Raw genomic sequence first — 14110 nt, 5'->3', positions numbered from 1 at the left:
CCAACAGTACATTAGCTGTAAGCTACCTAGCGATGGACTGACATCAGTTCAGCCTCCGACTCACCAGAAACTCTAATTTTCTCTATTATTCCCCTCCAGTCTCTCTCCTTTTTCTCATCTCGTCCATGAACATTTATGCAGCAGGGGCCAGTTTCAACAAATCTGCAACACGCCATCATTTCCTCTCGCATTATTTTTTAACACATTTAACTAAACAAAACAAACACTATACTTGTGACACATGAGCGGGCGTACGAGAGGACTGTAGGAAATTTATCTGCAATTTGAGAGTGACAATTATTTGTGAAACGGGACCAACTGTAGCACCATTTGCAGACATGTGAATATCTTGCGCAAATTGAAACATTTTCAGGTTGCAGATGCAGACGCGTCTTTCCTTTGACTCTGTATTTAATCATAACACATCAGTAGTTGTTGAGATATTTTAGTTTAGACTAAAGTGGTGGACTGATTGACCAACATTGCAATCCATAGATCCATACCGCTAACATGGCTAAAAACAGACCTCACAAATAATTTTTTCTTTGTTTTCTGCAGCTGTGGAAACACTTAAAGACTGTAAATCCACCCATCTGTCTAAAAAAATACAGCATTCTGCATGAGCAAATTCTATCTTTTCACATTGACATACAGTATAATAGCATTTCAGACATTGGATAATCAAAACAAGGTGTAAACACACACACACACACACACACACACACACACACTCACACACTTTACATCTTAAAGCAGTAACAGCAGTGGCAGGCTGCTTGTTGAAGAGGGGATGTTATTTTGGTTTAACAGAACAGGTGAGGTAATGTTTTAGTTGCCTCTGCATCACATTCAAACTCTCTGTTTTTAATGTGTCTCATTTGGAAAGTGTGTGTGTGTGTAAAGTTGACAGGTCCCCCCCCCCCCCCTTCAGTTTCTCTTATGTCACGGTCAGGAAGGTCACAATCATTAACGCTAACATACTGGTGTCACTTTCAACACACACGACAGGCGAGTATTACGGCATGCTTAGAGAATGAACCCTCGTGTTACATTGTCTAAATATTGTTTACGGGCAGTACGTGAATTTGTAGTTGTAGAAGAAGAAAAGACAAATGTGCAGCAACATTCGGGGAGCAGTTAATATATTCTGAGTTACTCTAATTCCTTTACTTTCCCTCATTTTCAAATTATGTCAAAATGAACTTTCCTGGCACGCATGACAGAAGACCCAGTTCAGGCAGCAGTAAACGTTCCTGTTATTATTTTTGTGTGTTTTTTTTTTTTTTTTAATTTTTGCCTGTGTAGCCCTTTGATTCCAGAGTAACAGCTTGTGGACACGATCAATCACTTTCTGATTTATGGAAACGAATAAATGACGATGTGTGTGTGAGAGGGAGAAGAGAATAAAGACAGAAAGGGCGTGAAAGGGAAAACTGAAAGGTCAAGTGGAGTTCTCCCTCAAACGTCTGAGTCCAAGGAAATGAAATCAGCGGCTTTAGATTGATGCCGAACGCTAACAGTTACAATAATACCTCAGCGGTGAGTTATGAGACGCGACTGAGTGGGGTAACGTCAGGTCTAGCCGCTGCTATTTCCTCGGCAGTCAGTCAGATGCTGTACTCCCTGCAGTGACCTCACCTGACACACGCACACACACACACATACACACACTAACACACACTATTTCCCATCTATGACCTTCATCCAGCAGTGAATAACACTCCCAGGAAGCTAAAGCCCCAGCAGTCTGCCTCTGTTTCAGTCTTCACATGTGCCAACTAGATTAAATCTCAGTAGTTTATTTATTTAACCTGCCAAACTTAAAATTCTAAGAGAACCCCAAACTCCTGGTTTGTTCATGGCATTAAAAGATACAGAAAATTAGAAGATTGTTAGCAAATATCAGGAACTATCACATGACACAGTGTGGTAGGATCAGGTACTATAACACCTGTGTGTCACATGGGCTTGCAGAGTGAATTACACCTCAGATATACCATTGTTGGTATCACGGGACTTAAAGGATATTTCTGACGGTCAGTCTCAAGAGAGTAGTTTCGTGTTCGGGCCCTAAAAATCATTGTATAAGAAATAAAACACTTACATGAGGCAGAATTTGTTGTTATTAATATCACCAGATATCATCAGACTTCTGACAGATACATGATACACTGAATAAGAATATAAAACCATAATAATGTAAAAGTTTGAGAAAATACAGCTGATGTGATCTCAAAGCAGTGCGATGGATCATATTCATCATATTTATCATCTGTTCCTTTAATAAGCTCCACAGGATATCAAGCTTACAGGATATCATCTGACACAAAGGAGAAAACAGGTTCTAACTGGTCAGCGTCGCTGGAAGGAGGCAGACAGACGGTAAGATTTACCTTCATTACAAAGCTGTGATTTAAACTGAGAGACGACAATTACAGCAGGAAGCACTGAAGACCTGAAGTAGTGAAAAAGTTCAACTTCAACCTGCTCCTGACTGGAAAAACATGAGACAAAGTGCAGGAAACACAACTGACTTCCTGTTTCAATGTCTTGCCTGCTGTGTTTTTCTTTTACATGAAACACACTCTGTGTTACATGTGAAGCAACAGCATTTATTAAAAGAGGTCTGACAAAGCTTCACCTCTCAGCTGAGTCACCTGAGACAAAGCAGGAAACAGTTTATTCTTCGTCTCTAAAGAGACACACAGACTGAAAAACAGACGATCAGATTCACCGTCAGACCAAACTAACAACTTCCTCTGAGTGAGTACAGCTACAGGAGAGAAAAGTGGAAAACTAGAACTCTGCTGCTTCAACCTGCTGACTCTCCACACACTGAATGTGAGTTTGACTAAAAACTGGAGTCAAAGTGAAAGTAAATGTCAGTGAAGTTAGTAGAGGAGGGAGGGGAGCCATGACTGACTGTACTAACTGTCTGTTGTGTTTTCAGCTTCACTCGGAGACAAAATGGCTTCCAGATCAGAGGAGGATCTCTGCTGTCCGGTCTGTCAGGACATCTTTAGAGATCCTGTTGTTCTGTCATGTAGCCACAGCTTCTGTAAAGACTGTCTGAAGAGCTGGTGGAGAGAGAAACCAACACATGAGTGTCCAGTTTGTAAGAGAAGATCTTCAAAGTCAGAACCACCTCGTAACCTGGTGTTAAAGAACCTGTGTGAGTCCTTCTTACAGGACAGAGATCAGGGAGCGTCAGAGGCTCTCTGCAGTCTGCACTCTGAGAAACTCAAACTCTTCTGTCTGGACCATCAGCAGCCAGTGTGTGTCGTCTGCAGAGATTCAGAACAACACACCAACCACAGATTCAGACCCATCAATGAAGCTGCACGACAACACAAGAAGGAACTTGAGGAAACTCTGAAGCTCTTAAAGAAGAAGTTAAAGGTTCTTGAACAAGTTAAAGTGAAGTTTGATCAACCAGCCGAACACATTAAGGTCCAGGCCGGACACACAGAGAGGCAGATTAAGGAGCAGTTTAAGAAGCTTCACCAGTTTCTAGAAGAGGAAGAGGAGGCCAGGATGGCTGCTCTGAGGGAGGAAGAGGAGCAGAAGAGTCAGATGATGAAGGAGAAGATGGAGGCTCTGAGCAGAGATATAGCAGCTCTTTCACACACAGTCAGAGCCACAGAGGAGGAGCTGAGAGCTGAAGACGTCTCATTCCTGCACAACTACAAGGCTGCAGTGGAAAGAGTCCAGCGCTGCCCCCTGCTGGATGATCCACAGCTGCTCTCAGGAGCTCTGATAGACCAGGCCAAACACCTGGGCAACCTGACCTTCAACATCTGGAACAAGATGAAGGAGATGGTCTCATACACTCCTGTCATTCTGGATCCAAACACTGTTTATCCAGAACTCATCCTGTCTGAAGATCTGACCAGTGTGAGACTAGGAGAGAAACAACAGCAGCTTCCTGCTAATCCAGAGAGGTTTGATCACTTCTGCTGTGTTCTGGGCTCTGAGGGCTTTAACTCAGGGACTCACAGCTGGGATGTCGAGGTTGGAAACAGTTCAAACTGGTCACTGGGTGTGTTATCAGAGTCTGTCCAGAGGAAGGGAATCATACTGTCTGGATTATGGACAATACGGTTCGATGAAGGTGAATACTCAGCATGGTCACCACCAGGTCTCCGCACTGATCTCCCAGTAAAGAAGAAGCTCCAGAGGATCAGAGTGAATCTGGACTGGACCAGAAGAAATCTGTTGTTCTCTGATCCTGATACTAACACACACATGCACACCTTCAAACACACTTTCACTGACAGACTGTTTCCATTCATTAGCACTGGGGATAAACTCCCACTGAAGATTTCTCCACTGAAGGTCTCTGTGACAGTGGAACAGAGCAGTTACAGACAAAAAGTATGGTTCTTATAATTATTGTCATTTATTTCTTAAAGGGAAAAGTCGCTGAATTTAACCCCTGAAGCTTCTGTCCTCCTGCTGTCTCATTATTCCAAAATATGTTCATGTTGTTTCACTTGTTGCTGTTTTTGTCAAACATAAAATGATTCAACTTATTTTCTGATCTTTATATTTGGTCTCTTCAGCCTTTAGTTTTTTATTGATACTGTTTTCAATTACTGCATGTTGAACTTTATTTTAAATTTCAGTTCAGATTATAAAGTTTACAAACATTAAATGTAATTCATTGTTTAATTCAATATACTGTATGCAAAACTCAATATGACATAATTCAAAATATCTGCACAACTTTTCATTTGATGTGATGAAATCAAAATAATTCTGTCTGTAAAAGCGTATTAATTCAGTTTACATCAGTTGAATTCTGTCATTTAATCAGAGGAGGAGTTTTATTTAAGGTGGATGTGAGGTTTAAGGTGGACATGTGAGTTTGGGTTCATGTTGGTGATTTAAGAGCTGAAATTTTCTCTGCTGTTTCTCTCTGAATGAGAAAACCTGCTAAATGTAGAAAATGTAAATGATTCCTGATGTTTGCTGGATGTTCATGTAACCTGTAACCTGCTATGATTCCTTTGAAAATACTGGAAAAAATTGTTGCTGAGCAGCTTCTCCAAGTTGTGGAAAGAAAAATTATCTTTGATAAATTTCAATCTGGTTTTCGTCAAAACCATAGTACTGAAACTGCTCTGTTACGAGTCATGAATGACATCCTCATGCAGGCTGATAAGGGGGAACTCTCCATCTTGGTCTTACCTGACTTGAGCTCTGCCTTTGACACCATTGATCACTCCATCCTCATTAATCGACTAAATACATGTGTTGGTATCTCAGGGAAAGCTCTAGAATGGTTTATGTCATATTTGTCAAATAGAAGTTTTTCTGTCTCCATGGGTAACTATGTATCCTCATCCACTCCGCTGCTGTATGGGGTGCCCCAGGGGTCAATACTCGGTCCAATTCTTTTCTCTTTGTATATTCTGCCCTTGGGCCAGATAATCAGTCGCTTTGGTTGTATATCCTATCATTGCTATGCAGATGACACTCAGCTATATTTTTCTGTAAAACCAGATGATTTTAGCAACCTAAACACTCTCCACAGCTGTTTAGCTGCGATAAAGGACTGGATGTCTGTCAACTTTCTTCAGTTAAATTCTGACAAAACTGAGCTTCTCATTTTTGGCCCTGAAAATACTGCTAAAGGCATCATTCAGCATATTGGCCCACTTGCCCCCTATGTCAAAACTAACGCCAGGAATCTTGATGTTATATTTGACCCGAAACTAAAATTTGAACACCATGTCAATAAAATGGTTCAATCCTACTTTTTTCAACTTAGGAACATTGTAAAAAATTAGACCATTACTGTCAGCCTCTGACCTAGAGCATGTCATTCATGCCTTCATTTTTTCCCTTCTCGATTACTCTAACTCCCTTTTCACTTGCCTTAGCCTTTGCCTTAGCTGACCTGTCACATCTTCAGCTTGTACAAAATGCAGCAGCGAGGCTATTAACCAGGACCGGCCACAGATCCCACATCACTCCTGTTTTAGCCTCACTGCATTGGCTGCCAGTGAAGTTCAGGATTGATTTCAAGATTCTCTTAATCACTTATAAGGCCTTACACGGTTTAGCTCCTGCATATATATCTGAGCTACTAAGCCCGTATATTACCATGCAGTCACGTGCCAAACTAAAAACCAAAGGCGACTGTGCTTTTGTGCCCTGTCACCCAGACTTTGGACTTTCAGCTGAATCTGTTGACTGTTTCAGAAAACACCTAAAAACCTACTTTTTTAGAATGGCTTTCTCATAACATTTCATAAATTCAAGTGTGTGCTCTGGGTGATGACTGTACGTCTGCTGTGTTCGTATGTGTGAGATGTCTGTATGTTCTTGAATGTGTCTTTCATGGTTTTTGTGTCCTTTTTTCTTTGTGTCCCAATGTCACTGTAAAAGCAGTTTGTAACCTGTGTTAAAAAAGGTGATATGTAAAAAAAGTTTTACTTACTTACTTACTTACTTACTTACTTTTCAAGTGAAAAACTTTGTGTGGAAACCAATAAAAAGCGGGAAATGTGTTCAGATTTATTGTCATCATGTTTTAGTTCTGACCTCCATTTTATCAAACGTAACAATACACACAGACTCTACAGGATCCATCATGTTTTTTAACTATTTGTCTCTTTTCTCTCAGTTTCTGTTAGTAAATTGTCTCCACAGGTAGCCTTCAAATCACACAAATCTCCTGCTGTCTATATGTTGTTAACTTATTAAAATAACCATATCTGTAATCATGGATCAAGTTTCTCCCTGACCTCTCTGGTTTCACTGCAGACATACAGAGCTACTGTTGCCGTGTACATAAAATCAATGGATCAATCAATAAAAACAAAGCAGTTTTCTACCTGTAAACTCCTCATACAGCTGACTGTAAAAAACTATTCATGTCCAGTATTTTGTGTTTAGTTCCTGTCTGAATCTATTTGTTAACATTAATTAGCTCAGTGCCTGGTTAGCTATGGAGGCGTCCCAACCGAGGACACAGGTTTGGTTTCAGAAGTCAGACTTTCTTCACCTAGAAAGTGCAGAAGATGTACAGGACTTTTTTCAGCCTTCAGTCATGTCTGCAGTTGTCCTCACAGGCAGACACACACACACACTCTAACACACACTATTTCCCATCTATGACCTTCATCCAGCAGTGAATAACACTCCCAGGAAGCTAAAGCCCCAGCAGTCTGCCTCTGTTTCAGTCTTCACATGTGCCAACTAGATTAAATCTCAGTAGTTTATTTATTTAACCTGCCAAACTTAAAATTCTAAGAGAACCCCAAACTCCTGGTTTGTTCATGGCATTAAAAGATACAGAAAATTAGAAGATTGTTAGCAAATATCAGGAACTATCACGTAGCACAGTGTGGTAGGATCAGGTACTATAACACCTGTGTGTCACATGGCCTTGCAGAGTGAATTACACCTCAGATATACCATTGTTGGTATCACGGGACTTAAAGGATATTTCTGACGATTTTCTATATTTTTCTTTATGTTTGGATCCAGACCAACAATGAACTGATCTACCAACAAGTATTGTGTGTGTATCAAAGCCTGATATATCTTATTCCTCTGTTGTTGTCCAGAAACTATTAAAAACACATCAGTGAGTCACACCGCTGCACTGGGTGACATGTTCCGTCATTATGAAGTTTGGTCATGTTAGTTTGTTTAGAAACGGCTCCAAAGACTAATAACAGCATCATGTTTTCAGTCTCAGGGGAGTAGTTTCGTGTTCGGGCACTAAAAATCATTGTATAAGAAATAAAACACTTACATGAGGCAGAATTTGTTGTTATTAATATCACCAGATATCATCAGACTTCTGACAGATACGTGATACACTGAATAAGAATATAAAACCATAATAATGTAAAAGTTTGAGAAAATACAGCTGATGTGATCTCAAAGCAGTGCGATGGATCATATTCATCATATTTATCATCTGTTCCTTTAATAAGCTCCACAGGATATCAAGCTTACAGGATATCATCTGACACAAAGGAGAAAACAGGTTCTAACTGGTCAGCGTCGCTGGAAGGAGGCAGACAGACGGTAAGATTTACCTTCATTACAAAGCTGTGATTTAAACTGAGAGACGACAATTACAGCAGGAAGCACTGAAGACCTGAAGTAGTGAAAAAGTTCAACTTCAACCTGCTCCTGACTGGAAAAACATGAGACAAAGTGCAGGAAACACAACTGACTTCCTGTTTCAATGTCTTGCCTGCTGTGTTTTTCTTTTACATGAAACACACTCTGTGTTACATGTGAAGCAACAGCATTTATTAAAAGAGGTCTGACAAAGCTTCACCTCTCAGCTGAGTCACCTGAGACAAAGCAGGAAACAGTTTATTCTTCGTCTCTAAAGAGACACACAGACTGAAAAACAGACGATCAGATTCACCTTCAGACCAAACTAACAACTTCCTCTGAGTGAGTACAGCTACAGGAGAGAAAAGTGGAAAACTAGAACTCTGCTGCTTCAACCTGCTGACTCTCCACACACTGAATGTGAGTTTGACTAAAAACTGGAGTCAAAGTGAAAGTAAATGTCAGTGAAGTTAGTAGAGGAGGGAGGGGAGCCATGACTGACTGTACTAACTGTCTGCTGTGTTTTCAGCTTCACTCGGAGACAAAATGGCTTCCAGATCAGAGGAGGATCTCTGCTGTTCGGTCTGTCATGACATCTTTAGAGATCCTGTTGTTCTGTCATGTAGCCACAGCTTCTGTAAAGACTGTCTGAAGAGCTGGTGGAGAGAGAAACCAACACATGAGTGTCCAATTTGTAAGAGAAGATCTTCAAAGTCAGAACCACCTCGTAACCTGGTGTTAAAGAACCTGTGTGAGTCCTTCTTACAGGATGGAGATCAGAGAGCTTCAGAGGCTCTCTGCAGTCTGCACTCTGAGAAACTCAAACTCTTCTGTCTGGACCATCAGCAGCCAGTGTGTCTCGTCTGCAGAGATTCAGAACAACACACCAACCACAGATTCAGACCCATCGATGAAGCTGCACGACAACACAAGAAGAAACTTGAAGAAACTCTGAAGCCCTTAAAGAAGAAGTTAAAGGTTTGTGAACAAGTTAAAGTGAAGTTTGATCAAACAGCAGAACACATTAAGGTCCAGGCCCGACACACAGAGAGGCAGATTAAGGAGCAGTTTAAGAAGCTTCACCAGTTTCTAAAAGAGGAAGAGGAGGTCAGGATGGCTGCCCTGAGGGAGGAAGAGGAGCAGAAGAGTCAGATGATGAAGGAGAAGATGGAGGCTCTGAGCAGAGAGATAGCAGCTCTTTCACACACAGTCAGAGCCACAGAGGAGGAGCTGAGAGCTGAAGACGTCTCATTCCTGCACAACTACAAGGCTGCAGTGGAAAGAGTCCAGCGCTGCCCCCTGCTGGATGATCCACAGCTGCTCTCAGGAGCTCTGATAGACCAGGCCAAACACCTGGGCAACCTGTCCTTCAACATCTGGAACAAGATGAAGGAGATGGTCTCATACACTCCTGTCATTCTGGATCCAAACACTGTTTATCCAGAACTCATCCTGTCTGAAGATCTGACCAGTGTGAGACTAGGAGAGAAACAACAGCAGCTTCCTGATAATCCAGAGAGGTTTGATCACTTCTGCTGTGTTCTGGGCTCTGAGGGCTTTAACTCAGGGACTCACAGCTGGGATGTCGAGGTTGGAAACAGTTCAAACTGGTCACTGGGTGTGTTATCAGAGTCTGTCCAGAGGAAGGGAATCATACTGTCTGGATTATGGACAATACGGTTCGATGAAGGTGAATACTCAGCATGGTCACCACCAGGTCTCCGCACTGATCTCCCAGTAAAGAAGAAGCTCCAGAGGATCAGAGTGAATCTGGACTGGAACAGAAGAAATCTGTTGTTCTCTGATCCTGATACTAACACACACATACACACCTTCAAACACACTTTCACTGACAGACTGTTTCCATTCATTAGCACTGGGGATAAACTCCCACTGAAGATTTCCCCACTGAAGCTCTCTGTGACAGTAGAACAGAGCAGTAACAGACAAAGTGTATGGTTCTTATAATTATTGTCATTTATTTCTTAAAGGGAAAAGTCGCTGAATTTAACCTCTGAAGCTTCTGTCCTCCTGCTGTCTCATTATTCCAAAATATGTTCATGTTATTTCACTTGTTGCTATTTTTGTCAAACATAAAATGATTCAACTTATTTTCTGATCTTTATATTTGGTCTCTTCAGCCTTTAGTTTTTTATTGATACTGTGTCATTTTAAATGGTTTTTAATGTTTTCTGATGTTGACTTTGTGTGGAGCCATGAAGACAAGCATCCAAGAATAAATTACTGCATGTTGAACTTTATTTTAAATTCTAGTTCAAATTATAAAATTTACACATATTAAATGTAATGCAATTTATTGTTCAATTAAATATACTGTATGTAAAACTGTACATGAAATAATTCAAAATATTTCTACAATTTTTCATCTGATGTGATGAAGTCAAAATAATTCTGTCTGTAAAAAAGTGTTTTTATTTAGTTTTCATCAGTTGAATTTTGTCATTTAATCAGAGGTGGAGTTTTATTTAAGGTGGACATGTGAGTTTTAAGGTGGACATGTGAGTTTGGGTTCATTTTGGTGATTTAAGAGCTGAAATTTTCTCTGCTGTTTCTCTCTGAAAAAGAAAACCTGCTAAATGTAGAAAATGTAAATGATTCCTGATGTTTGCTGGATGTTCATGCAACCTGTAACCTGCTGTGATTCTTTTCAATTGGAAAACTTTTTGTGGAAACCAATAAGAAGTGGGAAATTTGCTAAGATATATTGTCATCGTGTTTTAGTTCTGACCTCCATTTTATCAAACGTAACAATACATTTGTCTCTTTTCTCTCAGTTTCTGTTAGTAAATTGTCTCCACAGGTAGCCTTCAAATCACACAAATCTCTATCTATATCTATATGTGGTTAACTTATTAAAATAACCATATCTGTAATCATGGATCAAGTTTCTCCCTGACCTCTCTGGTTTCACTGCAGACATACGGAGCTACTGTTGCCGTGTACATAAAATCAATGGATCAATCAATAAAAACAAAGCAGTTTTCTACCTGTAAACTCCTAATACAGTTGACTATAAAAAACTATTCTTGTCCAGTATTTTGTGTTTAGTTCCTGTCTGAATCTATTTGTTAACATTAATTAGCTCAGTGCCTGGTTAGCTATGGAGGCGTCCCAACCGAGGACACAGGTTTGGTTTCAGAAGTCAGACTTTCTTCACCTAGAAAGTGCAGAAGATGTACGGGACTTTTTTCAGCCATGAGTCGTGTCTGCAGTTGTCCTCACAGGCAGACACACACACACACACACACACACACACACACAAACACACACACACACACACACTATTTCCCATCTATGACCTTCATACAGCAGTGAACAACACTCCCAGTAATATCATGTTACTGAAGAAAATCACAGTAACCATTATGTTACTATAGAAAATCACTGTAAGCATTATACTACTGTAGAAAATCACAGTAAGCATTATGTTACTGTAGAAAATCACAGTAACCATTATGATACTGTAGAAAATCACTGTAAGCATTATGATACTGTAGAAAATCACAGTAACCATTACATTACTATTGAAAAATCACAGTAATATCATGTTACTGTAGAAAATCACAGTAACCATTGTGTTACTATAGAAGATCACGGTAAGCATTATACTACTGTAGAAAATCACAGTAAGCATTATGTTACTGTAGAAAATCACTGTAAGCATTATGTTACTGTAGAAAATCACAGTAATATCATGTTACTGTAGAAAATCACAGTAAGCATTATGACACTGTAGAAAATCACAGTAACCATATGTTACTGTAAAAAAACAGTAACTATTACATTACTATAGAAAATCACAGTAAGCATTATGATACTGTAGAAAATCACAGTCACTATTATACTACAGTAAAAAATCACAGTAACCAAAAGTAACTATCATAGTACTGTATAAAATCACAGTAACCATCATGTTACTGTAGGAAATCACAGTAAGAATTATGATACTGTAGAAAATCACAGTAACTATTATAGCACTGTACAAAATCACAGTAACTATCATAGTACTGTATAAAATCACAGTAACTATGTTACTGTAAAACATCACAGTCACCATTATACTACTGTAGAAAATCACAGTAAGCATCATGTTACTGTAGAAAATGACAGTAACCATCATGTTACTGTAGGAAATCACAGTAAGAATTATGATACTGTAGAAAATCACAGTAACTATCATAGTACTGTTGAAAATGACAGTAACCATCATGTTACTGTAGGAAATCACAGTAAGAATTATGATACTGTAGAAAATCTCAGTAACTATCATAGTACTGTTGAAAATCTCAGTAACCATCATGTTACTGTAGAAAATCACAGTAACTATGTCACTGTAAAAAATCACAGTCACCATTATACTACTGTAGAAAATCACAGTAACCATTATGTTACTGTAGAAAATCACAGAAAGCATTATGTTACTGTAGAAAATTACTGTAAGCATTATGATACTGTAGAAAATCACTGTTACTATTATACTACAGTAGAAAATCACAGTAGCCATACCTTACTTTAAAAAAATCACAGTAACCATTGTGTTACTGTAGAAAATCACAGTAACTATCATAGTACAGTAAAAAATCACAGTAACCATACCTTACTGTAGAAAATCACAGTAACCATTGTTTTACTGTAGAAAATCACAGTAACTATCATAGTACAGTAAAAAATCACAGTAACCATACCTTACTGTAGAAAATCACAGTAACCATTGTGTTACTGTAGAAAATCACAGAAAGCATTATGATACTGTAGAAAATCACAGTAACCATCATGTTACTGTAGAAAATCACAGTAAGCATTATGATACTATAGAAAATCACTGTAAGCATTATACTACTGTAGAAAATCACAGTAAGCATTATGTTACTGTAGAAAATCACAGTAACCATTATGATACTGTAGAAAATCACTGTAAGCATTATGATACTGTAGAAAATCACAGTAACCATTACATTACTATTGAAAAATTACAGTAATATCATGTTACTGTAGAAAATCACAGTAACCATTGTGTTACTATAGAAGATCACGGTAAGCATTATACTACTGTAGAAAATCACAGTAAGCATTATGTTACTGTAGAAAATCACCGTAAGCATTATGTTACTGTAGAAAATCACAGTAATATCATGTTACTGTAGAAAATCACAGTAAGCATTATGACACTGTAGAAAATCACAGTAACCATATGTTACTGTAAAAAAACAGTAACTATTACGTTACTATAGAAAATCACAGTAAGCATTATGATACTGTAGAAAATCACAGTCACTATTATACTACAGTAAAAAATCACAGTAACCAAAAGTAACTATCATAGTACTGTATAAAATCACAGTAACCATCATGTTACTGTAGGAAATCACAGTAAGAATTATGATACTGTAGAAAATCACAGTAACTATTATAGCACTGTACAAAATCACAGTAACTATCATAGTACTGTATAAAATCACAGTAACTATGTTACTGTAAAAAATCACAGTCACCATTATACTACTGTAGAAAATCACAGTAAGCATCATGTTACTGTAGGAAATCACAGTAAGAATTATGATACTGTAGAAAATCACAGTAACTATCATAGTACTGTTGAAAATCTCAGTAACCATCATGTTACTGTAGAAAATCACAGTAACTATGTTACTGTAAAAAATCACAGTCACCATTATACTACTGTAGAAAATCACAATAACCATTATGTTACTGTAGAAAATCACAGAAAGCATTATGTTACTGTAGAAAATTACTGTAAGCATTATGATACTGTAGAAAATCACTGTTACTATTATACTACAGTAGAAAATCACAGTAACCATACCTTACTGTAAAAAAATCACAGTAACCATTGTGTTACTGTAGAAAATCACAGTAACTATCATAGTACAGTAAAAAATCACAGTAACCATACCTTACTGTAAAAAATCACAGTAACCATTGTGTTACTGTAGAAAATCACAGAAAGCATTATGATACTGTAGAAAATCACAGTAACCATCAT

At 38.5% G+C, this 14110-nt stretch overlaps 2 protein-coding genes across 4 annotated transcripts; both read left to right on the top strand.

Moving 5' to 3' along the window:
• The first annotated feature begins 2305 nt into the window (after positions 1 to 2305).
• Positions 2306 to 7031, top strand: LOC137180895 (nuclear factor 7, brain-like). Of its 2 annotated transcripts, none has more exons than XM_067586171.1 (2): positions 2306 to 2382; positions 2951 to 7031. In XM_067586171.1, exon 2 carries the CDS (start codon positions 2968 to 2970, stop codon positions 4387 to 4389), a length of 1422 nt encoding a protein of 473 aa, XP_067442272.1. In that variant the 5' UTR covers positions 2306 to 2382; positions 2951 to 2967; the 3' UTR covers positions 4390 to 7031. The 2 variants fall into 2 exon arrangements, with proteins under 2 accessions (XP_067442272.1, XP_067442273.1); XM_067586172.1 differs by lacking the exon at positions 2306 to 2382 and adding an exon at positions 2389 to 2841.
• Positions 7032 to 7908: 877 nt separating this feature from the next.
• LOC137180893 (nuclear factor 7, brain-like) lies at positions 7909 to 11039 on the top strand. Of its 2 annotated transcripts, none has more exons than XM_067586169.1 (2): positions 7909 to 8046; positions 8615 to 11039. In XM_067586169.1, the coding sequence occupies exon 2, from the start codon at positions 8632 to 8634 to the stop codon at positions 10051 to 10053; it is 1422 nt and encodes a 473-aa protein (XP_067442270.1). In that variant the 5' UTR covers positions 7909 to 8046; positions 8615 to 8631; the 3' UTR covers positions 10054 to 11039. The 2 variants fall into 2 exon arrangements, with proteins under 2 accessions (XP_067442270.1, XP_067442271.1); XM_067586170.1 differs by having other exon boundaries at positions 7909 to 8505.
• The last annotated feature ends 3071 nt before the right edge of the window (positions 11040 to 14110 follow it).

This window comes from Thunnus thynnus, chromosome 4, assembly GCF_963924715.1.
Source record: "Thunnus thynnus chromosome 4, fThuThy2.1, whole genome shotgun sequence".
NCBI lineage: Eukaryota > Metazoa > Chordata > Actinopteri > Scombriformes > Scombridae > Thunnus > Thunnus thynnus.
The sequence above is the reverse complement of the archived record's forward strand: the minus strand, read 5'-3'. Positions and strand labels throughout refer to the sequence as shown.

What these genes read in the sequence shown, in the direction of transcription:
- LOC137180895 (XM_067586171.1), top strand. Translation starts at nt 2,968, where the DNA reads ATGGCTTCCAGATCAGAGGAGGATCTCTGCTGTCCGGTCTGTCAGGAC.
- LOC137180893 (XM_067586169.1), top strand. Translation starts at nt 8,632, where the DNA reads ATGGCTTCCAGATCAGAGGAGGATCTCTGCTGTTCGGTCTGTCATGAC.